At 43.7% G+C, this 26,806-nt stretch overlaps 1 protein-coding gene across 6 annotated transcripts in view; it reads left to right on the top strand.

The window, feature by feature from the left end:
* The window catches only part of LOC101118024 (placenta-specific gene 8 protein-like), a 47,998-nt gene extending 21,533 nt beyond the window's left edge, over positions 1-26,465 (top strand). For 5 of the 6 annotated variants that reach the window (XM_042251582.1, XM_042251580.1, XM_060417364.1 and 2 more), the window contains 3 exons: positions 2,312-2,436; positions 9,611-9,725; positions 11,884-12,095. In XM_042251582.1, coding sequence (XP_042107516.1) covers positions 2,312-2,436; positions 9,611-9,715 — 230 coding nt within the window. In that variant the 3' untranslated portion in view covers positions 9,716-9,725; positions 11,884-12,095. Of the gene's footprint in view, positions 1-2,311; positions 2,437-9,610; positions 9,726-11,883; positions 12,096-26,159 lie in introns of those variants that run through there. The other variant, XM_042251587.1, reaches the window with a different exon arrangement.
* Positions 26,466-26,806: the final 341 nt, after the last annotated feature.

Raw genomic sequence — 26,806 nt, 5'->3', positions numbered from 1 at the left:
ATAAAGACCCCTCTTGCTGTATTAACTTTAAAACAGTAGAAACCATACGAAAGTCAGATTCCGGGTACCTCCTTGGCAGTCCAGGGGTTAGGGCTCTTCGCTCCCAGTACAGGGGGCCCCGGTCAGGGAACTAAGATCCTGCATGCCACAGGGCATGGTGCCCTCCCCGCTCAGATCAGATTCCACACAAAACTGTAGCTTTCTAATCTAGATTTCCAGCTTCTCTTGAAAATTTGGAAAATCTGGAAAGAGGAGTCCTCATTCTCTACTGGCAGAAGTAGCTGCTGCCAAGCTGACTTATTGTTCAGTCGCAAAGTCATGTCCGACTCTATGGGACTCCATGAACTGCAGCACACCAGGCTTCCCTGTCCTTCACTATCTCCCGGAGTTTGCCCAAACTCATGTCCATTGAGTTTGTGATGCTATGCAATCATCTCAGTCTCTGCAACCCCCTTCTGTTGCCTTCAATCTTTCCCAGCCTCAGGGTCATTTACAAGGAGTCAGCTCTTCACATCAGGTGGCCAAAGTTCTGGAGCTTCAGCTTCAGCATCAGTCCTTCCAATGAATATTCAGGACTGATTTCCTTTAGGATTGAGTGGTTTGATCTTGCGGTCCAGGGGACTCTTGAGTCTTCTAACCCGCTTAGTTAACCCTATTCAAAGGGGCCTTCACTCTACACTTTGCCATATTCATGTCCATCATCCACTGTTGGCTAGTTTGTGTTCTTTTTTTCAACCAGTTTTATTCATTCGTTTTACCTGCCTGCCTTGAATTTATTATCCTTATCCAGATCGACCATCTGGCTTTATATCTCCCACCTCATTAGCTCCCCGTGTTTCTCCACTCTTCCCTTTACTTCCTCTTTTCCCTGCAGGGCTGAGTCTGTGTTTCCAGATTTCAGTATTCTTGTGACTCTTGTGGTCGGTCCATTTCAGGAAGCTTTCAGGTTTTTAGCTTTCCTAACCTTAAATTCTTTCACGGCACCAAACACACCTTGGTGTAAGACAATTTCCTGTTTCAGAGTCTATTGCCCAAGGGAATGTAGGCATTCTCTGTGTGGCTAGTCTTTCCACTGTCTTGAGAAAGAGCCTCTTTTGTGTGTGTGTGTATATATGATGGAAGTTCCAAGTTCTGTGCAGATAGCCTTTTGCTGAAAACCATCAATCAAAAAATAAGAGTTTTCTTATCTCATCTAGGGTAGAGCCACGACAAAACTCCGCCCTAGAGTTTCTCAAAATAAGCTTGAACTCGGCACGTTTGAGAACAGTTTCCTATTTGTCACTATTTTCTTCGGTCCTTTTTTGTCTCACACAGACTCTTAAAAGTGAAATTTCAGTATGTTTTTTAAGTTTCTATGTCAATATCCCTTAACTTTTACTTGCTTCGATCCTCACGACAATAATAAAACTTTCCTCTTTGCCAGAATGAGCATCTAGAATCTGTTTCCTACCGCTTTTCTCATTTTTCCAATTATTTCTTTACTCAGTGCTTTCTGATCCTAAGCATTCTCCCACAGTTTCCAGAGGGTCGCTCAGACATTCCGACGCCACAAACTTCCTATGCCAGTATGCTCCGTATGTAAACAAAGATAAGGAAGAAAGATACTTTGGACATGCTCAGATCAACAAGGCAGGAACGTTTTTTTTTTTGGATGACTATTTTGATGATTTAATGAGTTAAGGTTGTCGGGGGAGAAGTTAGCAATTATTTTTAAAGCAAATTTTTTTCTAAACTTTTTATTTTGTATTGGGGTATAGCCGATTAACAAACAATGTTGTGATAGTTTTCAGGTGAACAGCGAAGGGACTCAGTCATATGTATACATGTATCCATTCTCACCCAGACTCCCCTCCCATCCTGGCAAGGCAGGCATTTTTGCCATTAAATCTGACCTGGCATATGACGAGCAAGTTTCCCCAGTGTGTGTAGGATCTAGAAGCAAGGCATAAAGAGCCAGGTGACCCCATTGTTTTCACCAAGTGTCCATCAGGGCCATTTCCTGAGTGTGTATTTTCTTGAAAGCGGTGTGTGTTTGCGGGTTCAGTTGTGTTCGACCCTGCAACTCCACTGACTGTAGCCCACCAGGCTCCTCCGTCCATGGGATTCTCCAGCAAGAATACTGGAGTGGGTTGCCATGACCTCCTCCAGGGGATCTTCCCAACCCAGGGACTGAACCCATATCTCTTATGTCTCCTGCATTGGCAGGTGGGTTCTTCACCACTGAGCCCCCCGGGAAGCCCGTGGAAGAGGTATCATTAAGTCAACCTCCTTACAGTCTTGCCTGATTTCTGTGATTTCACCCTGCATTCAGGTCTCTGTGGGGCTTTCTTTCCCCTGTGCCTTTCGTGTCAGATTGCCTCTGACATGAATGAATTCTGCCTGTGCGGATCAAGTGTCGCCATGAGGACAATGTATCGGACCCGATACGGCATCCCGGTGAGTCACCCACGTCCACCAGGAAGTAATCACCCAGACAGCCCAAAGGCCTTCCTTCAGTCTGAGCGTGTCTCCATGATTGCCCTCCTCACCATCATGACTTGACCCTAGCCTTTTATCCACTGCCATCCTAAACATTTTCCCTTTAAACTTTAAACTTTTTATTTTGTATTGGGGTATAGGTGATAAACAATATTGTGACAATTTCAGGTGTCCAGCGAATGGACTCAGTCATACATATAAAAGTATCCATTCTCTCCCAAACCCTGCTCCCATCCAGGCTGCCACATAACACTGAGCAGAATTCCATGTGCTGCACAGTTAGCAGTGTGTACATGACTTTCTTGAACTCCCTAACTATACCTTACCCCTGCATTTTAAACTTTTTAAATGATTTATAGAGACTATCTATCTATCCCTTGGGATATATTCACAATAAAACTTTTTATTGATCCAATAGATGTGTCTCTGAAAAAGCTGCTGGAGATGAGCAAGTCAGCACAGAGTCTCTCCTGGCTTTACTCAGAGTCAGACAGTGGACTCTGCAGGGTGGGTGGCTGTTGCTTAGAAAGTCTTAGGTGAAAAATGGGTGTATATAGATCCCCCCAGAGCTGGCCCATTTTTGAGCCAGTTACCTCACTGCTAACTCGTAAAACAGTGTTCATTCACTCAAAAGATATTATTGAGCACCTAGAACCTTGTTAAGTCATAAGCTAGTGTTCACTCATTCAATGGGGATTTCCTGAATATGCAGAACATACCAAGGACTATTACAGATGCTAAAGACACACCAGTGAACAAAGGAAATAAAAATTCCTGTCTTCATGGAGCTCACTTACAATTTTTTTGAGATTTTTATTTTAACATAATTTCAGACTTAAAGTCTCTGAAATGTTACAAAGACTTCCTAAGCACTCTTCACCCAGATTCCCCCAATATTTAAAAAGATACCAGATTTGATTGATTTTCTCTCTTTCTTGTCTCTATTTACCTATTCTAATTTTTTTCTGAATCATTTGAGAGTAAATTATATACTTGATACCCTATTATCTCTATTTCAGTGTGTATTTCCTAAAAACAAGGACATTCTCTTATTTTATCACAATGTGATTATCAAAAGGAATTTAACATTGATACAGTACTATTAGCTAATCCGTGGGTATTATTTAAACTTTACCAATTATCCCAATAACTTTCTTTAGATGAAAAAAAAAAAATCAGTTGTCTGGACCAGCTTTTGCCAGCCCCTGGCCTTTACTTTCTTTCTTGACTATTCAGGGCAACGAAAATGTGAAATTCTGCCCTCAGCTGAGCTGAGTAAGGGCCCCTGGGGGTTGAATGGAGATGTCTGTGGTATCTGTCTGTCCCTAGAACTGCCTCAAGGGAGTGGTGGCAAAGCTGCAGAGATGAGATGGAGATGTTGAGGAGTTAAGCCAGCTGTTTGCCCTCTCTTGAAGAAGATAGGGTAACATGGGTGTGTGTGCCCATATCACTTGAGGCACAGAGCGCCTGTGGACAGTATTAGAGGGTGTAGGTGGGGAATAATCTGAAGGGAGATCTAATGATGGAAGCTGGCAGAACCTGGCAAGTGATTCTGTCAATGGAAAGTTGAAATCACGCAGGGGCTGGGAGGGTTAAGATGAACTGGGACCTCTGGAACTGAATGACAACTGTTTGTCTTCTATAATATGGAAGATTTTCTCAGTCTTTGTCTTTTTTTTTTAATGAATACAGATCAGTTATTTCGTAGACTCAGTTTGGTTTGTCAAATGTTTCCTCATGATAAGACTTCGGTTATACTTTTGGTATCAACTCTACAAAAGTGATGCTATGGTCATCTTACACCATATGACATCAAGTTATCTCACTGTGTCTAATGTTCACTTTGATTCCTTAATTAAGATAGTGTCTGTCAAGATTCTCCACCACAAAGTTGCTATTTTCCCCTTTATAATGGATAAGGATCTTGTAGAGAGATGCAAATCAAACTTTCACCCACTAGTTCTAACATCTGTGATAGATTCTTGGCTCCGTCAGTTATTACTGTGATGGTTGTCAATGGGAGAGCTTAGACACTAATGGAAGAAAACAGTTACAGTATAACTAAGAATGCTGCTGCTGCTGCTGCTGCTGCTGCTGCTGCTGCTAAGTCACTTCAGTCGTGTCCGACTCTGTGCGACCCCATAGACGGCAGCCCACCAGGCTCCCCCATCCCTGGGATTCTCCAGGCAAGAACACTGGAGTGGGTTGCCATTTCCTTCTCCAATGCATGAAAGTGAAAAGGGAAAGTGAAGTCACTCGGTCATGTCCGACTCCTAGCGACCCCATGGAGTGCAGCCTACTAGGCTCCTCCATCCATGGGATTTTCCAGGCAAGAGTACTGGAGTGGGGTGCCATTGCCTTCTCCAATAACTAAGAATAAGTAAGAATATAATGTATATGTTGGTGATACATACAACAGAGGAAAATGAAGCAAGAAAGAGGAATTTAGTGTTGAAAGGTTCTAATTTTAAATTGCATTATCAGGAAAGACTCAGTAAGAAGGTAAAGACCTAGTCTACACCTCAGTTCAGTCACTCAGTTGTGTTCGACTCTTTGCGACCCCATGAATCGCAGCACGCCAGGCCTCCCTGTCCATCACCATCTCCCGGAGTTCACTCAAACTCACATCCATCGAGTCCATGATACCATCCAGCCATCTCATCCTCTGTTGTCCTCTTCTCCTCCTGCCCCCAATCCCTCCCAGCATCAGAATCTTTTCCAATGGGTCAACTCTTCGCATGAGGTGGCCAAAGTACTAGAGTTTCAGCTTTAGCATCATTCCTTCCAAAGAATACCCAGGACTGATCTCCTTTAAGATGGACTGGTTGGCTCTCCTTGCAGTCCAAGAGACTCTCGAGTCTTCTCCAACACCACAGTTCAAAAGCATCAGTTCTTCGGTGCTCAGCCTTCTTCACAGTCCAACTCTCACATCCACACATGACTACTGGAAAACCATAGCCTTGACTAGATGGACCTTTGTTGGGAAAGTAATGTCTCTGCTTTTGAATATGCTATCTAGATAGGTTGGTCATAACTTTCCTTCCAAGGAGTAAGCATCTTTTAATTTCATGGCTGCAATCACCATCTGCAGCAATTTTGGAGTCCCCAAAAATAAAGTCTGACACTGTTTCCGCTTATACCACCCTAAATACGCTCAGTCTCTACTCAGTATCTAAACAGTGTTGGGCCTGGTTAGTGCTTGGATGGGGGAGAAAGTAAAGACCTAAAAGGATGACAGGATGACTCATCTGCGAAACGTCCCAGCAGAGGAATGAGCTAGAGCCAAGGTCCAGAAGTAGAGCTTACCTGGAAGGTCCGAGACATAGCAAGCAGCCAGAGAGATGGAAAGGCTGGAGGTGGGGTGGGAGATGGGGAGTGGTAATAAAAGAAGATGATATCGCAGCAAGACCTTGCAGACCATTTTAAGAAATATAGCTTTCATTTTAAGTAATCTAATGGCAACCCACTCCAGTACTCTTGCCTGGAAAATCCCACGGATGGAAGACCCTGGTAGGCTACAGTCCATGGGGTCGCAACGAGTCGGACACGACTGAGCAACTTCACCTAGCTTTCATTTTAAGTGATCTGGAAAGCGTTTAAAATGCTTTTAAACACAGAAGTGACCTGAAAACTTAGCCTCTCACTCATTGTAACCAATAACAATTCATCTGCCTAAGCCTTGGCTCTCTGATAAAATGGTACCAATGATACCTCCCCTAAGGTGGTGCAGTAAGAGTCACAGCAGATAATGCAGGGAAAGGACTTAGCACAGTGTATGGCAAGTAGTAAGTGCTCAGTGAGTAACTATTATAATTTTTGTTCTTAGCTTAGCTGCCTCCAGGCAGCCTGCATTCCTCCCATGGGCTTGCTCAGCTGCCTCAGCACTCCCTGTGCTCTCATTTACATCCCTCAAAAGGCAGCAGAACTTAACACGAGGGTTCTTAACTTTGTGACTGTTCCATAAACTTCCCAAAACCATACGCTAAGTGTCGGGTGTATGTACTTGTGTACATAATTGTGTACATGGATATATGTAGTTGTGAGTATGGGAGTGAGATTCTCAAAGTAGTCCCTAAGCAGGTAGAGGAAGGAGAGCTTAGCTGAATTCTGGAGCCAAGTTTCTGGAAACAGCTCAGCAAATAGCTCAATTTGGGGCTCTCTGACAAGTCATTTGTTAGCATCAGTTTTCTCATCTTTCATGAGAAATTCATGCAAGGTGATTTCTAAGGTCTTCCTAGGGTCTAGGATTCTATAATAAGTTTTCTTGCTGTATATTATATAAGTGTATTTATAGACAGTGTATCTCTAGCTTCTTTCTTAGAACAGAACTTTAAAATGGCTAATAAACCCTAGGACTGATTTGCATAGTTCAGGTTCTCTGCTTTGTTCCCCCTTTACATCTATGCAAACATTTATAAGGCTGCCCCAGCACAGCCTCTCTGACCTCCCCCTCCCTTCATGGACACAGACAGGCAAGAGAGCATCCCCTTATCCATGGCCACAACCTGCACAGCAGAGGAGAAAGAGAAGAAACAACCCATTGAACTCCTATGTGCTGGAATACTGCCTGGACATATATTTGCTCATATGCTGCTTCAAACGCTCTGCGGTACAGGCAGTGGTATCTCCACTTCATGGACATGAAAAGCAGGAATGAGAAAGCCTTAAGGTCATAGAACATGGAAGCGCTGAAATTTGGGCTCAAGTTTTTTTTTTTTAATTATTACTTTATTTGTAAAAATGGAAATATAAACAAAGTTTACAATGTTGTGTTCATTTCTGTACAGCAACATGAATCAGTTCTATGTATATATATAAAAATCCCTCCCTCTTGGACCTCCCACCCACCATGCTTCATCCCACGCCTCTAGGTCATCACAGGGCACTGAGCTGACCTCCCAGTGCTGTACAGCAGCTTCCCACTAGCTAGTTTACACATGGTAGTGTATATATGTCTATGCCACTCTCTCAATCCACCCCACCCCATGGGCTCATGTTTATTCTGACTTACAGTCAGGCCTGGTTCTTCCCACTTGACCATCTTGTCTTCTCAAGTCCCTGTGTGTCTTGGGTCACGCACCACAACTCATTCATTTGCTCAGCGATTCTGTAACCAGTCCTCATGACCAGATTTCTTTTTTTTTTTTTAAAACAGCTTCCAAACGAGTGAAGCACCAGTTCCCTTTTCCAAACAGAGTGATGAAAGCAAAAATCTTTGTTTCTGGTACCATTTCCCAAGAAGCTATTCTGGGCAAGGCGTCTATGTCCCTTGCTAACTTCAGCATGGTTTAAACCCATAGTTCATGTCCTCTCATTTGAAAGAGGAATTTTTTTCTTCTCAATATTCTTTATATCTGTATTATGAAACAGACTTAGAATTAGGGTATGTTTTCTAAAGTTTTCCCTAGGTTTCTCTGCAAATAATAGTGGGACTTTTTCTCCTACAAACTTCCTGAGATAAAGACAGGCATAGACATGCTGGAACAGAAAACTAGATACATCCTTGATGAATATTTTATTTTTTGTATTAATAATGTATTATGTATATTCAATAAATGTTGGTTTAATGGAGGCTTAAAAGATGAATAAATATAAACAATGAATTGAAGCATGGGAAAAAATCAAGCACTTTGAGGAAGGGTTAAAGGATTTGGATTATTTTTCAGGGAAAAAGAAATGGCCAAGGGACCAAACTGTCTTCAAACTGAGTATCCGTTCCTCTGTCTGATGAGGGTCAAGACTTTAGATTTCTAACATGGTTATCTCATTGTCCAGTCTTTGTCCCACACACTTTCTCCGTTAGATAAAAATCAAAATCACTACAGCAAGGAAAAAAGTTACGAAAAGTAAATCACTTTTCTCACCACTTAGGAACTCCCAAACTTTATAGGCTAAATCTACTCTCTTTCTCTTTCCTGCTCTCTCTGTGTCTTTCTGTTCACACTGGAAATTGGGAATTGTACTAAATTTTAAAAAAAATTTTGATTTTTAAATTTTAAAAAATAAGTGATATCCAAAAATGGAGTGCAAAATATTTCAGTCGGTTAAGACACACAGTCACATAACCTGCTCATCAGATTAGACCCCTCGGATTAGCCAGTGCTGACTATACAGAGCAAGAGTCCCTTCTGGGGCATCTCTACCCATACGTCATTGAAGACTCAACTGGACCTCCCATGGAGAGGGCCTTCAAAACTCTGCAAAGCAGCTCATCCTACAGGTTTTCTAGCCACTCTTCATTCTCTGATTTCTTCTTTTGCCCATAAGGTTTATGTCCTCTCTCACTATGGACTGCCTCCCTTGCAGAACATGAGGGATGTCAATGAAAAAGATTAGAGGGATACAGGGTGGCGTGTGATCTAGCACTCCACTCACAATCAATTGGAAAAATTGGTGCATTACACAACTGGCTTTAATGGGAACCATTCCACATCAGTAAAAAATAGTAAATCAAAAGATTTTTCAAAAGGAAAAAAATAGAGAGCTCTTCTAGAACAGATAACAGAACTGTGGCTATGATTGTAACCTGCAGATCACTTGAAACATGTTATTATGAACAGGGTACTGGCTTGAGAGGAGAAAGACCAGTCGCTGCCACCAGTCTACGTGATTTAGTTAGCAAGTCAGTTAACTTCACTTGGTCATAGAAAAAATAGGGATGCGCTTCCCTGATGGCTCAGTGGTGAAGAATCCACACGCCAAGGCAGGAGACATGGGTTCTATCCCTGATCCTGGAAGATCCCACAGGCCATGGAGCAACTAAGCCCGTGCGTCACAACTATTCAGCCTGTGCTCTAGAGCCCAGGAGCCGAAACTACTGGAGCGCACACACCTAGAGCCCAGGCTCTGCAACAAGAGAAGCCACTGAAATGAGAAGCCTGTACGCCACAGCTAGAGAGTAGCCTCCACTCACCGCAACTAAAGAGAAGCCCGCTCAATGACAAAGGCCCAGCACAGCCAAAAATAAATGAATGAATAAATAAATGATTTTTATTAAAAGAAAAATAGAAATAACATGATAAACAAGTGACATAAAATGTATGTTTTAAAGAGGTTTGAAAAGTGAAACAAGGGCAGGGAATTGTGACTATTCACAGGCTACCTGTTGATCCATTTGTTTGTTTTTTAACAGGGATCCATTTGCAAGGATTTCCTGTGTCTGGCATTTTTACCGCACTGTGCCCTTTGTCAACTCAAGCGAGATATTGAAAAGAGAAAAGCAATGAATGCTTTATAAAAGATGCTTGGTAAGTTGGCGGGACTTCTTTGATTTATGAGTAGCAAAAGGAAGTCTCAAAGGTATCTTTGATTTCTTTGGTTCTCTATCTCACAGATCCATGACATGGCCCTTGACAAAGGGAGGGCAAATGACTTTCAATGGCCAGTTTGCACCAATCAGTTGGGACTCAGCTTCCCAGAGAGCCTGGGTAGAGAGGGCTAGCCCTGATTGGATGGGAAAGAATTCTGGGATTTCTTAGGATGTCTGCCATAGGTGGAGTGGCCATATGATGTACCAGATAAACATGCCACATATCCTCCATGTGTATCTTCACAGCATGACTGAAGGTACCAGAGATATGTGTACAACTGAACATTCATTTCCCAAAGCCCACAGCTCAGGCCCACTGCTGTCAACAGTAACCCACTGAGACGTCACACTAACCGTGACTGTGTAATGGATCTAGTGACATGTTCTTGTCACCACCACAATATTAAAAGAGTAATTCATTCTCCAAAGTGGTAGAAAGCTACCTTAGTCTCTATGAATGAAGTGCAGACAATTCAACCAGTTATCTAAAATGCCCAAAGCTCCCGTTTAGGAAGAAGAGTACTGCCTTTTGGTGGGGATATCATCAAAGCTGGCCAGCTGCTCATATGCCTAGTTTCCTAAGCTCTCCTGGTCACATTTTTAATCTTCTTAGTTCTTCCTATTTTTCTTAGGCAAGAGGACAATGGCTTACTCAGTCCTGTCTTTCCATCTCTTGCTGCCAATCCCATGGAATTTATCATCCAAGTTTTATTTTCACCTGGAAAAGGCTGTTCTCTAAAAGTTCTATCTCCCGAGAGGTCTTTGAGAGCATTTGATCAGGATACTGCATTCAGCTGTGTGAACGGTTGGCATGGGCGCAATCTGTCTCTCTCTCAGCTCTTTTGCCACATGCAGCACAAAATTATGTCCTCTTCATGAACGTTTTAGCTCATTTCTTTTAGTGCCATTTTAGTATCTTAGTATTTGTCTTCTGACTGCTTTCCTCAATGACTGATGTGCTTAACCCATTTACAAGCAGAGTCAAGATGGTGAGTTTTCTTATTCTTTTTCTCCCTTGTACCCCTGCCTCCTGAGACACAACTGTTGTTTCTCTTCCCAAGCAGTGATGTTTCTTTAAAGCCAGTGGTTACCAATGCAATTCAGAATTTTGCCAAAGTAACCCTAGTCCCCTATATCAGTTCAGTTCAGTCGCTCAGTCGTGTCTGACTCTGTGACCCCATGGACTGCAGCATGCCAGGCTTCCTGTCCATCACCAACTCCCAGAGCCTGCTCATACCCATGTCCATCAAGTGGGTGATGCCATCCCACCGTGTCACCCTCTGTCGTCCCCTTCTCCTGCCTTCAATCTTGCCCAGCATCAGGGTCTTTTCTAGTGAATCAGTTCTTTGCAGCAGGTGGCCAAATTATTAGAGCTTCAGCTTCATTATCAGTCCTTCCAACGAATATGTATGTAGTCCCCTACATAGAATGTGGTAATTTACTGGTCCAGTCATCCAATTAATGAAAAAGATTGTTCTGGGATCTCTGCCTTTTAGAGACTCTTACCTTAGTGTGAATGATGATTCACTGACATTTGATAAGAGAAATTATCTCTGGCATTCTGTTGGTTTACCTAACAGTGTAGCAACAGTACCTGACATAGCAGTCACTTAATAACTATTGTGGATGAATAAATAGATGCAACTTTCAAGCAAGGAAGCATAGTAAGCTTCCTAGACGACTCATTGAATCTTAGCCAGTGGTTGTGACTTGTTCAAATATTGGGTTGACCAAAATGTTCATAAAATCTTATGGAAAAACCTGAATGAACTTCTTGACCAACTGAGTAAACTGTACTGAACCAGGGGTCATGATTTGATATAGATTTTAAATATGTAGCAATTTGGGGGCTTCCCTGGAAGTCCAGTGGTTAAGACTCTGCACTTCCATTGCAGAGGGCATGGGTTCAATCCCTGGTCGGAGAACCAAGAGTCCATATGCCATGTGCCCAAATAAATAAATATTTAAAATAAATAAATATGTAGCAATTTGGCAATAAGATAGCAGTGGGATGAAAGTTTTGATACTTGGAACAAGGTTAATGTAAAGATGGAATTCTTTCATTGATTTGGTCTTTCTTTTTCTGATTTCTACAGGTCAAATTCACATGGTAGTGAAAGATTATGCTGCAATGAAATACTGCATTTATTCAGTGCTATCTCACCTTAAATCTTAGAAACTAATTCAGCTAATCATATGGTTTCAAATGGCTTCAAAACATTTTTAATTTTTGATTTGCTTTGAAAGAAATATATTTCTAGTGCTCTTCTCTAAGATGACTGCCATTAAAAATTAATTTCTTCAACAATTCTTGTGTCTTTAAGTACTTCATCATGGAATTAACATTCCCGTATGCTTCTGTTTTTGTTGTTATTGTTGTTGTTTGTATTAGGGTATAGCCAATTAGGGGCTTCCCAGGTGACATGAGTTTGATCCCTGGATTGGGAAGGTCCCCTGGAGGAGGGCACAGCAACCCACTCCTGTACTTTTGCCTAGAGAATCCCATGGACAGAGGAGCCTGGCAGGCTACAGTCCATAGAGTTGCAAAGAATCAGACACAACTGAAGTGACTTAGCATGCACACATGTGACTCAATGGTAAAGAATCCACCTACCAGTTTAGGAGATACAAGAGACACAGGTTTGATCCCTGGAATGGGAAGATTCTCTGGAGGAGGAAATGGCAACTCACTCCAGTATTCTTGCTGTGATAATCCCATGGACAATGTAGCCTGGTGGGCTACAGTCCATGGGTCTCCAAGGTCAGACACAACTGAGCAACTGAGCGTGTCATAGCTGATTAACAATGTTGTGATGGTACCAGGTGAACAGCAAAAGGCTTACCCACGCATGTACATGTAACTATTCTCCCCCAGACTGCCCTGTCATCCAGGCTGCCACGTAGCATACAATAGGTTTCTTTTAAAAAATGAGCCGTTTGTCAAAATGTCAAAGTTGAATGATGAGTATGTACAGATGCTTCATTCTACTTTTCTACCTTTACACAAGTTTGAAAATGTCCAGTACAAAAAGTGTTTTAAGTGTTGTCAAAATGCTTTTGTTATTTTGGATTTTCCTTGCACCCGGAGACCAGGTGTTACCCTGCAAGGCTCCTCACCCCAGGAAAGTGTGGTTTCCTCCCCCAGGGAGTTTCATTGGCCTTGGCAGGTCTTCACAGTAAATCATTTCCAGGAATTAATTGCCTAACAATGCAGAGTTTACTGTAGAGCTTATACACACAGGGAGGATTTGTGCTATAAACCCCACAGCAAACCACCTAATTAAAATTCCCATTGCACATCTCTGTCCTCTCCCAAGTCGTCTCTGGTAGCAAGCCAGCCACAGGGACTCCACTTTATTTTTCTTTTATTTTTTCCCCCAGGTTAACTTGGCATTTTATTTCATTTTGCAATTGAGATATAGTTGACATATAACATTGCATTAGGGGTGTGTATGTGTGTGTGTGTGCACTTAGTTGCTCAGTCATGTCCAGCTCCTTGTGACCCATGGACTCTAGCCCTCCAGACCCCTCTGTCCACAGGTATACAACATAACAATTTGATACATGTGTATATTGCAAAATGGTCACCACAATCATTTTAGTTCACATCCATCACGGCACAGTTACAAGATTTTTTCTCATGATGAGAACTTTCAAAATCTACTCTCTCAGCAACTTTCAAATATGCAATAAAGAGAAGTGAAATGGCATTTACAAGGTCATCAGTATATACAGAATGGCAGTGCTGGGTCCAGAGTGCAGGGTTTTGAGTCCTATTTTGTTATTCATAACAGCACACTAAAGTTTTTTTTTTTTTCCTTATAAAAATTAACCCTAGGACTTCCCTGGTGGTCCAGTGGTTAAGAATCCGCCTGCAATGCAGGAAATACAGGTTTTATACCTGGTCAGGGAACTAAGATTCCACAGGCCATGGGGCAACTAAGCTCATGCTCCACAGCTACTGAGCCTGAGGGAAACGGACCCTGTATTCTGCAACAAGAGAAGCCTCTGCAGTGAGAAGCCCACACATCACAGCTAGAGAGTAGCCGCTGCTCACCATAGCTAGAGAAAACCAGCATGCAGAAACAAGGACCCGGTGCAGCCAAAAATTAATAAATAAAATTTAAAAAACTGGCCCCAGTGCTCAGGCTTCCAAGGATTGCTATTATAAACTTAGAGAATACCCTGTCTTTTGCCTTCCTAGCAGTCTTCATCTTTCTGTGTTTTGGTTTAACATCTGTACCGATGGTAATTGATAAGCATCATGAAAACAGAGACAGACCATATTTGTCCTAATTTCTTTCTTTCTCACCCAGCACATGGAAAATATTGTGTCAAGAAGTCACTAGATTAGGTTCAAAGGTATAAAAGATGGCAAGAATTGTAATCAGATAAGACATTTGTGCAAAATGAAACTATTTGGAGTTTTTTCCTAGTCATTTTCCTTATGAAATAACGGGGTGATGTGCATGCTAGTTTATAAATTGTCTTGTTTTATGGCTTAACCACAAATTATGAAAGATTTCTCATATTAGTAAATATCAAAAATAAGCAATACAATGTTACTGACTATAGTCAGCATGTTGTACTTTGTACCCCCATGACTTATTCACTAGAAGTTTGTGTCTTTGGACCACCCTCATTTGCCCACCTCCCGCCTCTGGCAACCAACAATCTGTTCTCCGTATCTGTGAATCTGGGTGTTTTCGGTTTTGATTTGGTTTGGTTTTTTAGATTCCACCTGTATGTGAGATCATATGATATTTGTCTTTCTCTGTCTGACTTATTTCACTAAGCATAATGTCTTTAAGTGGATATGTTTACACACACACACACACACACACACACACACACACACGGTTTTCTTTATCCATTCATCTGTCTTGGTTGTTTCCATGTATTGGCTACTGTAAACAATGCTGCAGTGAGCGTGGGGGTGAAACCCACGTACCTTTCTCATGCAGAGCAATTTAGTTCCATCTCAGCTTTCTAGTCCCGAAAACCATAGTCCCAAAGATGCTGAATGGGTCTCGTTGTTGTTCCGTCTCTAAGTTGTGTCCGATTCTTTGCAACCCCATGGACTGCAGCACACCAGGCTTCCCTGTCCTTCACTATCTTCCCGGAGCTTTCTCAAACTCATGTCCATTGAGTCAGTGATGCCATCCAACCATCTCATCCTCTGTTGCCCCCTTCTCCTCCTGCCTTCAATCTTTCCCAGCATCAGAATATTTTCCAATGAGCTGACTCTTTGCATCAGGTGGCCAAAGTATTGGAGCTTCAGCATCAGTCCTTCCAATAATACTCAGGGTTGATTGGAATGGGTGTGGAACTCTGCTATTAAGCAAAATAATGTGCTTCCCATGTAGCTTATTTTAAAATTACTTTAAAGTTATGATAAATTAAAAAAAAATTTTTTAATCTTTGCTGTAGCTGTTGACAGTTTTTAGTAGTCTCAGTTTCCCACTCTTGATATTATGCTGTATCCAATATATTCCCAGTGGCTAAGGTTCCCTCACACCAGGCCAGTTCCCTTGTGTGTTAGTTGCTCAGTCATGTCTGAGTCTTTGTGAGCACCACCAGGCTCCTCTGTCCCTGGGATTTCCCAGGGACTAGAATGCTAGAGCGGGTAGCCATTGACTTCTCCAAGGACTCTTCCCAACCCAGGGATCAAACCCTGGTCTTCTGCATTGCAAGCAGATTGCCATCTGAGTCACCAGGGAAACCTCCTGAAATAAAAACCTCCTTACATGCTACTTCATGCTAGAAGCAAATTGCCAGAGACAAGAAGGAGCAACTCTTCAGAGGAGGCTGAGGTTGGGGAGAAGACAAGTATTAATAGATTTACAAATTGACAAAGCCAAAGACAGCAGAAGAGAATTCATTTCACTTTTCCAGGGTATGTAATGATTATCCACGGAGCAGGCAATGGCACCCCACTCCAGTACTCTTGCCTGGAAAATCCCATGGACGGAGGAGCCTGGTGGGCTGCAGTCCATGGGGTCACTAAGAGTCAAACATGGCTAAGTGACTTCACTTTCACTTTTCACTTTCATGCATTGGAAAAGGAAATGGCAACCCACTCCAGTGTTCTTGCCTGTAGAATCCCAGGGACGGGGGAGCCTGGTGGGCTGCCATCTATGGGGTCACACAGAGTCAGACACGACTGAGGTGACAGCAGCAGCAGCAGCAGCAGCAATGATTATCCACACATTCTATCTGCCGTGGCTGCTCTATCAGAGTCAGCTGTTGCTGCTTAGTGGCTTAAACAACAGTCATTTCTTCTACTCAAGAGTCAATAATTTGTGGGACTTCCCTGGTGGTGCAGTGGATAGGAATTCACCTGCCAATGGAGAGGACACAGGTTCAATCCTTGGTCTAGGAGGATCCCACATGCCACAAGGCAACTAAGCCTGTGCACCAAACTACTGAGCCCGTGCTCCACAACGAGAGAAGCCACCACAATGAAAAGCAACTAGAGAGTAGCCCTTGCTAGCTGCGTCTAGAGAAAGCCCATATGCACCAACAAGGACCCAGTGCAGCCAAAAATGAATTAATTACTTAAAAAAAAAAAGAGTTTATATTTTGGCCCTTCCCTGGTGGCTCAGATTGTAAAGAATCCACCTGCCAATGCAGGAGACTTGGGTTCGATCCCCGGGTTGGGAAGATCCCCTGGAGAAGGAAATGGTTACTCACTCCGGTATTCTTGCCTAGAGAATTCTGTAGACAGAGGCGCCTGGTGGGCTACAGTCCAGGGAGTCGAAAAGAGTCAGCCACGACTGAGTGACTTTCATACTTTGGGTAGGATACTCTGCCTCTGTTCATGACGTGTGAACCGGGGAAGCTCAGCCAGGGCTGGGAAACAGTGCTGCCTCTTGGCTGTGGTTCAGCCAGGCCCGAGCCTAAGGGTTTGGGTTCCTCTCCACATTAGCCACGCCAACAGCTGCTCGGACTATCTCACCGTGGGGTTGTGGGTGTCCAGGGCAAGCATCTTGAGAAAACCATAAGGAAGTGAGTGATGTTTTTATGATCTAGTTTTAGGAGTCACACAGCTTCACTTCTGCTGAACTGTCTTTATTGAGGAAGTGGCAAAGGTTCGCCTGGTTTCAAGAGAGAGTGGACACAGACTCTTACTTTTTAAAAACAAAAAAAAAGGAAGAAAGAAAGTTTACTGCATCCAGGGAAAACAAGAACAACTTCTTATTTAAAGAACTCCAGACTCTAACTCGGCAGTCCCCAAGCTTTTTGGCACCAGGGACTGGTTTTGTGAGAGACAATAGGGGTTTCCCTGGTGGCTCACTTGGTCAAGAACCCGCCTGCCAGTGGAGAAGACATAAAGAAATGTGGGTTCAACCCCTGGGTCAGGAAGATCTCCTGGAGGAGGGAATGGCTACCCACTCTAGTACTCTTGCCTGGAAAATCCCATGGATGGAGGAGCCTGGTGGTCTACAGACCATGGGGTGGCAAAGAGTTGGACACGACTGAGGGACTAACATTAATTTTTCTATGGATGGAGGCTGGGGGGATGGTTTGGGGATGATTCAAGTGCATTAGTTAGTGTGCACTTTATTTCTATTATTACATCAGTTCCACCTCATACTATCAGGCATTAGATCCTGGAGGTTGGGGACTCCTCCTCTAACTCTTAACGGAGTGTGGCCAAGTGCTTGAAGAATGCAAGAGACAGCTACTGTTGTAGCCATTTTGGAAAATGCAATCTGCCACAGACACCTCGAAGTGCTCCATGTCGTGTGTCTTGGGTCAGAGCTGCAGGCCATCTGTTCTCAGTAAAGTTCCTCTTGGAGGGCTGAGGCAAAGTGATGGCACGCTGCCCAGCCCGGGTTGTCAGTTATAATGGCATAAATTCCATAGTACCAGCTAAGTCTTCCTGGTGACATTGAAAAGACTTCAGAGCATAAACGTGGTTGAAGCTTATAACAATGGCCTATTCTTCCAGAGATTCTCATTCAGATCTACGGTGGGATCCAGGAGTCTGAATTTTTTTAAGGACAGCAAGTTTTTCTTTCTTTAATTTTTATTGGAATATAGTTGCTTTACAGTTAGTTTCTACACTACACCAAAATGAATCAGCCATATGTGTATATATATATATATCCCTTCCCTTTTGGATTTCTTTTCCATTCTGGTCCCACAGAGCATTAAGGACAGTTCCCTCTGCTGTACAATAGGTTCTTATTGTTATCTGCTTCGTGCATGATAAGTGTATATGTCAAACCCAATCTCCCAATTTCTCCCACCCACCCCCTTTCCCCTTGGTGTCCATACATTTGTTTTCTACATCTGTGTCTCTATTTATCCTTTGCAAAGAGGCTCATCTGTACCCTTTTTCTAGATTCCAGATATATGTGTTAATATGCAATATTGGTTTTTCTCTTTCTGACTTACCTCACTCTGTATGACGGTCTCTAGGAAAAAGGACCACAAGTTTTCCTTATGCAGGCTGTCCCTCTGCTGTGAGACCAGTACCCTTCCCAGTCGACAGTCACTGAAGGAGCCCAGATGTGGTAACTCAGGTACAGACCATGCTTACAGCACTGGGGTTGAAGTTCTGAGCTGGGGTACCTGCTGTTTTACCCTCTGCTTCCTTTCTCAGTCCTCTCCACTTTAGTTTTCTTTTCCATTTCTGCTCTGAGTCCTATGTCCTGGCAATCTGGTTCTCTCTGTAGGGACAAAACCTCTATTCTATTCTGTTTTACTCCTATTCTATTCTATCCTATCCTATCCTATCTTGGGAACAGGGCAGAACACAGTATTGTCGTTGCTCAGTGGCTGAGTCGTGTTAGCCACTTGCAATCCCATGGACTGCAGCACGTCAGGCTTCCCGGTCCCTCTATAACAAGTCATTTTTTGCATTTCCCACAATCTCATCCTCCCGTTAATCAGTCTAATTTTCTCCACCCTCTACAGAATGTCGAGGTTTTCATTCTAGAGCGGCTGCTTTCTGCTCTGAATTGCTGGGGGGCTTCTTCTGGGGGAGGTATTTTTGCAGTACTCTAGTAGAGAATGTCCCTAAAGACTTCTGAGCTGGAGCCCGGTCCAGATCATCTTACCACCTGATGAAGGTGACCCCCAAGCTTTGTTCTTACTCACTTTCTTCTGTCTCAAGCTTTCACAGAACCTCTGCTTCAGACTAGAAGTTAAGTTCCATTCCGCCACAAATTTCCATGTGGCAGCAGGTTCTAAAACTGTTACCACTAATTTTTTCCAATATTTCTTATTGAGGTAAAATACACAACATAAAATTCACCACTTTAAAGTGCACTGTTCAGCAGTATTAAGTACATTCACACTGTGGTACAGCCATCACATCGCCCACCTCCAGAACTCTCTCCATCCTGTAAAACTGAAACTCTGTACCCAAGTTACATTCCCACCAACTGTGCCCAAGGGTTTTCTTTTCTCCACATCCTCACCGAAGTTTATTGTTTCCTCTCTTTCCGACTGTTCTGATGTGTGTGAGGTGATGTCTCATCGTGGCTTTGATCGGGATGTCCCTGATGATTAGCGTTGTGGAGCACCTTCTCACGTTGGCCATCTGTGTGCCTGCTTTGAAAAAAACAGTCTATTCAAGTTCTCTGCCCATTTGTTTAACTGAGTTGTTTTTCTCCTTCCAGATACAATGAGTTCAGAATCTTTCAGTCTGGCCTAGAACAACCCAGGAATGACGGGTGTGGTAGCACTCCCTATTTGGTGGGTGGGCCACTTACTATTCGGAGAAGGCAATGGCATCCCACTCCAGTACTCTTGCCTGGAAAATCCCATGGATGGAGGAGCCTGGTGGGCTGCAGTCCATGGGGTCGCTAAGAGTCGGACACGACTGAGTGACTTCCCTTTCACTTTTCACTTTCATGCACTGGAGAAGGAAATGGCAACCCATTCCAGTGTTCTTGCCTGGAGAATCCCAGGGACCGGGGAGCCTGGTGGGCTGCCGTCTCTGGGGTCGCACAGAGTCAGACACGACTGAAGCGACTTAGCAGCAGCAACAGCCACTTCCTATTTGGCATGTTCAATTTCAGATAATACTGTTTGGTTGTTGTTGTTCAGTCTCCCAGTCATGTGAGATGCTTTGAGGCCCCATGGACTGCAGCATGCCAGGCGTCCCTGTCCTTCACCATCACCCAAAGTTTGCCCAAGTTCAGGTCCATCGCATCGGTGATACCATCCAGCCATCTCATCCTCTGACACCCTCTTCTCCTTCTGCCCTCAATCTTTCCCAGCATCAGGGTCTCTTCCAACGAGTCAGCTCTTCTCATCAGGTGGTCGAAGAACTGGAGCTTCAGAATCAGTCCTTCCAATGAGTATTCAGGGTTGATTTCCCTAAAGATTGACTTGTTTGATCAACTGGTTACTTACATTTAAAACCACACCGCTTATCTTCTTCTCATTCCTCTAGATGTGTCTGATGAAGATACATTAATACTTTTAAAACCTCTGATGATTTGTTCAAACCAAGAAATGACTTACTTTCCCCTAAATCTGAAAACAAAAGTATTTCTTCCAGGACAAAAGAGGACTCTTCCCTATGAATTTGCAATTTTTACTGACAACAAATATAGAAATTTCTGGTGACTAAAATCAGCCATTTTTCAAGGTTCCCAGCTTTCAAAAGCATGTAGGTCCAAACTCTGAAAGGCACAATCAAGAAAAGCTAAACACTAATGGATTTAACTGAGGGATGTGAAAAAAGGGAAGAAATTCAGGATAATTTGTTTTCCAGCATAAGCAGCCAGCTGGAAGGGAGAGCCACTAAGCAAAACGGAGATTGGAGTAGGGTGAGAAAAGAGTTTCAAGAACAGGAATACTGCAAGTTCTTTGGGGACTTGTTGAGTTTGAGGTGAAACATCCAAGGGGAGTCAAGAGAGCAGATGTCAAGAGTTTATCAGTCAAAGGAGAGACTCAGGAGAGAAACACAAATTTAGGGTTCCATGACACTTGAATCCACGGGAATGAATGAGATCAGCAAGGAAGAGGGAAAAGAGAAGAGGAGGGTTGAGGGCCAGCACTGAAGAACTCCAAGATTGGGAAATCAGCTGGAAAAGGAAAGGATAGGGACTCCCTGGCAGTCCTTGGTTAAGACTTCACCTTCCAATGTAGGGGGTGTGGGCTTGATCCCTGTCAGGGAGCTAGGATCCCATATACCTTGAGGCCAAAAAGCCAAAATATAAAACAGAAGCAATATGTAATAAATTCAGTAAAGACCTATAAAATGGTCCACATCAAAAAAAAAAATCTAAAAACAAAAGGAAAGTTTAGCAAAACTCAGAAGGAACAGCTTGTGTAAAGAGAGAGTAAAACCAAGGAAGATAAAAAAGGAGAGTGTTTCAAAAGTGAGAAACCAAATAATATGCAGACACTCAGTTTGAGCAGGTGGTACCAGTGGTAAAGAACACTCCTGCCAACACAGAAGACATAAAGAGACACGGGTTCAATCCCTGGGTCAGGAAGATCCCCTGGCAAAGGAAATGGCAACCTACTCTGGTATTCTTGCCTGGAAAATCCCTTGGGCAGAGGAGCCTGGAGGGCTACAGTCCTAGGGTTGCAAAGAGTCGGACACCACTGAAGCAACATAGCACGCACACAGACCTTTTGGAGAGCTTCTCTCATTTTGCAGGAGCCTGGGAAAGGACAGAAAATGATTTCCCCTGGAGCTGGCTATGGAAGGGTAAACATCTTGGGGTAGTGAAAGTGCTGGATCTTTCCTTTGTACATGTTGAGGGTGATAAAGCCCAGAACAATGAATGGGGCAAGGGGAGGAGGTAGGAGGGAGACAACGAGAGGACTAAACCGAAGAAAACGTCCCTTGGGTCCCTCAAATGAACTCAGCTTTGTTGGCGTGGCTCACTGTCAAGCCCCAAGGGCCCACTCTACCGAATAATCACTTGCAAAAGACTGATTGCTCAGTTATCTGCATTTCTTTAGAAATAAACTATCATCATTCTGGCATTTTACAGGATATGGCTGTCGTCTCAACCTTGGGTCATTTTTTAAAGACGTGCTGACCTGCATTGCTTTCTCAGAGCTTCAGCCAAGAATATCATTCATGGCAGGATGGGAGGCGGGGGATGGACGGAGGCAGGCTCTGTCCACCTTCCCGGCAGTGTGATCAGGAATCTCACAGAAAGGATCCTGTCTTCTTCACTTCTTTACCCTCTTTGGAGCTTCACAGATAGCTTGGCATGCAGGAAGCACTCCACAAATAATTCATTCAGCAAGTATTTACAGAGTGCCTATGATGTGCCTCTCTGTGCCTCAGTTTTTGAGCTCACAAAATGAGGATAATATTAGTACCTACTTCACAGGGATGATGTAAAGATATAATGAAAAAATATATATAAAATGCTTAGAAGAGAATCGAACACATGGCTGTTCAGTTGCTAAGTCATGTCCGACTGTGCAATCCCTTGAACTGCAGCACACCAGGCCACCCTGTCCTTTATTATCTCCTGGAGCTTGCTCCAATTCATGTTCATTGGTAATGCCATCCAACCATCTCATCTTCTGTTGCCCCCTTCTGCTCCTGCCTTCAATCTTTCCCAGCATCAGGGTCTTTTCCAATGAGTCAGCTCTTGGCATCAAGTGGCAAAAGTACTGGAGCTTCAGCTTCAGCATCAGTCTGGTTCGGTTCAGTCGCTCAGTCGTGTCCGACTCTTTGTGACACCATGAATCGCAGCACACCAGGCCTCCCTGTCCATCACCATCTCCCGGAGTTCACTCAGATTCACATCCATCGAGTCCGTGGTGCCATCCAGCCATCTCATCCTCGGTCGTCCCCTTCTCCTCCTGCCTCCAATCCCTCCCAGCATCAGAGTCTTTTCCAATGAGTCAACTCTTCACATGAGGTGGCCAAAGTACTGAAGCTTCAGCTTTAGCATCATTCCTTCCAAAGAAATCCCAGGGTTGATCTCCTTCAGAATGGACTGGTTGGATCTCCTTGCAGTCCAAGGGACTCTCAAGAGTCTTCTCCAACACCACAGTTCAAAAGCATCAATTCTTTGGCGCTCAGCCTTCTTCACAGTCCAACTCTCACATCCATACATGACCACAGGAAAAACCATAGCCTTGACTAGATGGACCTTAGTCAGCAAAGTAATGTCTCTGCTTTTGAATATGCTATCTAGGTTGGTCATAACTTTCCTTCCAAGGAGTAAGCGTCTTTTAATTTCATGGCTGCAGTCACCATCTGCAGTGATTCTGGAGCCCAAAAAAAATAAAGTCTGACACTGTTTCTACTGTTTCCCCATCTATTTCCCATGAAGTGATGGGACCAGATGCCATGATCTTTGTTTTCTGAATGTTGAGCTTTAAGCCAACTTTTTCACTCTCCTCTTTCACTTTCATCAAGAGGCTTTTTAGTTCCTCTTCACTTTCTGCCATAAGAGTGGTGTCATCTGCATATCTGAGGTTATTGATATTTCTCCCAGCAATCTTGATTCCAGCTTGTGCTTCCTCCAGCCCAGTGTTTCTCATGATGTACTCTGCATATAAGTTAAATAAGCATGGTGACAATGTACAGCCTTGATGTACTCCTTTTCCTATTTGGAACCAGTCTGTTGTTCCATGTCCAGTTCTAACTGTTGCTTCCTGACCTGCACACAGATTTCTCAAGAGGCAGGTCAGGTGGTCTGTATTCCCATCTCTCTCAGAATTTTCCAGTTTATTGTGATCCACACAGTCAAAGGCTTTGGCATAGTCAATAAAGCAGAAATAGATGTTTTTCTGGAACTCTCTTGCTTTTTCGATGATCTAGCCGATGTTGGCAATTTGATCTCTGGCTCCTCTGCCTTTTCTAAAACCAGCTTGAACATCAGGGAGTTCACGGTTCACGTATTGCTGAAGCCTGGCTTGGAGAATTTTGAGCATTACTTTACTAGCATGTGAGATGAGTGCAATTGTGCAGTAGTTTGAGCATTCTTTTGCATTGCCTTTCTTTGGGATTGGAATGAAAACTGACCTTTTCCAGCATCAGTCCTTCCAGTGAATATTCAGTGTTGATTTCCTAATGCCCAAGAAAAGTTAGTCGCCTTTGTTATCATTCTTGTCATTTGCCAAGCATTATTTGAAGCTCTGGGGACACAGTAGGTTAAAAAAAAAAAAAAAAGACTCTATCATCATGGAGCTTAAACTCAAATCTGCCGTTATAGAATGAGCAAATAACCTTTCCAACAATTTCTGTACAGGAATGTTTCCCTTTGTTCTTTCTCTAGATCTCTGCTCACTCCCTCCAAGTTCCCCTGTGGTTCAGATAGTAAAGAGTCTGCCTGCAATGCTGGAGACTCAGGTTCAATCCCTGGGTAGGGAAGACCCTCTGAAGACAGAAATTGCAGTCTACTCCAGTATTTCTGCCTGGAAAATCCCATGGACGGAGGAGCCTGGCAAGCTACAGTCCACGGGGTCACAAAAAGTCAGAAATGACTGAGCAACTAACACACACATACTGCTCACTCCGTACAAGTTCTCCCATCTCTACTCATTAAAAAACAGAAGAAAACAAAGCAGAAATTTCCTGTGAGACTCTCAAATGAGTGATTTCTCTGGAATGGAAGGATTTGTTTTGGCGGCATGGCAAGGGGCCAGTCACTCTATGAAACTGGAGGGAATGCCCCACTCTAGGAGCACCCGCAGTGATGGGCTCCCCTCCGCTCAGCTAATGTGCCCTGAGTGTATTCTGTGGATGGGGGACATGGCATCTGCTCTAAAGGGCTCAGACAGGAGCCCAGCCTGGTCACCACTGCCTCGGCCTAAGCTGTCTGCCCTGCCAGAATTCAAACAGGTTTTCCAATATAGGATGAACTTGCGCCATCTGTAGTCAACCTGCATGAAGACTGCAGAAATCCTGATTTCCCAAACCCCACCTTGCAAGAAAATACTCAGAGGCGTAAGCAGGGTGGGTAGGGAGGGGAGAGGGAAGCTGCACTTTAGCACACTTACTGGTGATTCGGAGACACGCCGAAGTGTGAATATTGCTGCTTATTGGGTTAGTGGAAGTTTGACTCTGCTCTGTGGTTAGTCTCATTAACTATAGGCTTTGCATGCTAAGTCCCTTTAGCCATGTCTGACTCTTTGTGACCCCATGGACTCTAGCTCGCCAGCCTCCTCTGTTCATGAGATTCTCCAGGCAAGAATATTGGAGTGGGTGCCATGCCCCTCTCAGGGGATCTTCAAGACCCAGGAATTGAACCCAAGTCTTTTACACCTCCTGCATTGGCAGGCAAGTTCTTTACCACTAGCATCACCTGTGAAGCCATTCTGTATGCTTAATCCCAGGTTACTTCAATTTCTGAGCTCTCAAGTCTTGGGTGAATTACATGAGTGTTCAGTTCAGTTCAGTCGCTCAGTCATGTCCACCTCTTTGCGACCCCATGCACTGCATCAAGCCAGGCTTCCCTGTCCATCACCAACTCCCAGAGCTTACTCAAACCCATGTCCATTGCATCAGTGATGCCATCCAACCATCTCATCCTCTGTCGTCCCCTTCTCCTCCCTCCCTCAATCTTTCCCAGCATCAGGGTCTTTCAAATGAGTCAGTTCTTTGCTTCAGCTGGCCAAAGTATTGGAGTTTCAACTTCAACATCTGTCCTTCCAATGAATATTTAGGACCAATTTCCTTTAGGATGGACTGGTTGGATCTCCTTGCTGTTCATGAATGTTAGTTCTGTTTATGACAGCTACCCTGCTTTTGGTTTTTCAAAGCACCTTACCAGACGATAATTTTAAAATGTCACTTCATTCATCAACATCCAAAGAAAAGTTTTGAGATTTCATTTTTTTTGCAGATCATAAAGATGACTGTATTCACCGTCATTCCAACTTCTCCCATCTTTCTTAGTTCCTTATTCATGCACAACAAAATTTTCCTATACTTACTGGTTTAAAATAACAATCATCATGTATTCTACCTCATGGTTTCTACGAGTCAGGAATTCAGGCAGCATCAATGTGAACAGCTTATCTTTGCTCCATCATATCTGATATCTAATTGAAAGACTCTAAGGCCAGGATCTGGAACAATGTGAAGTTCATTCATTCACGTATCTGGTAGTTGATGCTGGCTTGTTGACTGAGGGCTTTGTGACTGTTGGCCAGAGCACCCACATGTGGCCTCTCCATATAGCTTGGTCTTCATCAAAATACGGTGGGGCTTTCCTGATGGCTCAGATGATAAAGAATCCTCCTTCAATGCAGGAGACCTGGGTTTGATCCCTGGGTTGGGAAGATTCCCTGGAGCAGGGAATGGCTACCCACTGCAATATTCTTGCTGGGAGAATCCCATGGACCAAGGAGCCTGGCGGGCTACAAGCCATGGGATAGCAAAGAGTCAGACATGCCTGAGTGACCAATAATTTCACTTTTGCAGGGATAAGCACGGAGGGTGAGACAATCATTTATATGACTGAGCTTGGAAGACACGTGGCATCACTTCCACTGCTGCTCCACAGGTTGAGCAGCCACAAGCCTCTATCCAGATTCAAAGAGAGGGACATAGACCCCTACGTGTGAGATGAGATTATCAGTCACATAGTGTGAGAAGATTATGACAAGCCTGTGGATTTTTATCTTTGGGAAATGTGATCTGCTATGTGCATGTACTTGGTAACAGGAACTTGTGATAAGATCCTTTCACCTTATGTCAATAAACTTATCCTTGAGCACTGACACATAATTAACGAGGTTTGTTGCTATTCAGTCGCTCAGTCATGTCCGGCTCTTTGCGACCCCATGGATTGCAGCACACCAGGATTCCCTGTCCTTCACCATCTCCCGGAGCTTGCTCAAACTCATGTCCATTAAGTCGGTGATGCCATCCAACCATCTCATCCTCTGTCGTCCCCTTCTTCTGAGGTTAGACCCCACAGAGGTTAAAACTCTTCCAGTGTGATACTAGAGCATCCTGCTTGCATGTACCACATGGAACTAGAATTGCCCTTCTGTCGGTCTTCCCTGAGAAAATGACCTAGACTCAGGAATTCTGTCCTGCTCACTTCTGCATTCTCAGAGCTCTGT

The sequence above is a fragment of the Ovis aries genome, chromosome 6 (genome assembly GCF_016772045.2).
Source record: "Ovis aries strain OAR_USU_Benz2616 breed Rambouillet chromosome 6, ARS-UI_Ramb_v3.0, whole genome shotgun sequence".
NCBI lineage: Eukaryota > Metazoa > Chordata > Mammalia > Artiodactyla > Bovidae > Ovis > Ovis aries.
The sequence above is the reverse complement of the archived record's forward strand: the minus strand, read 5'-3'. Positions and strand labels throughout refer to the sequence as shown.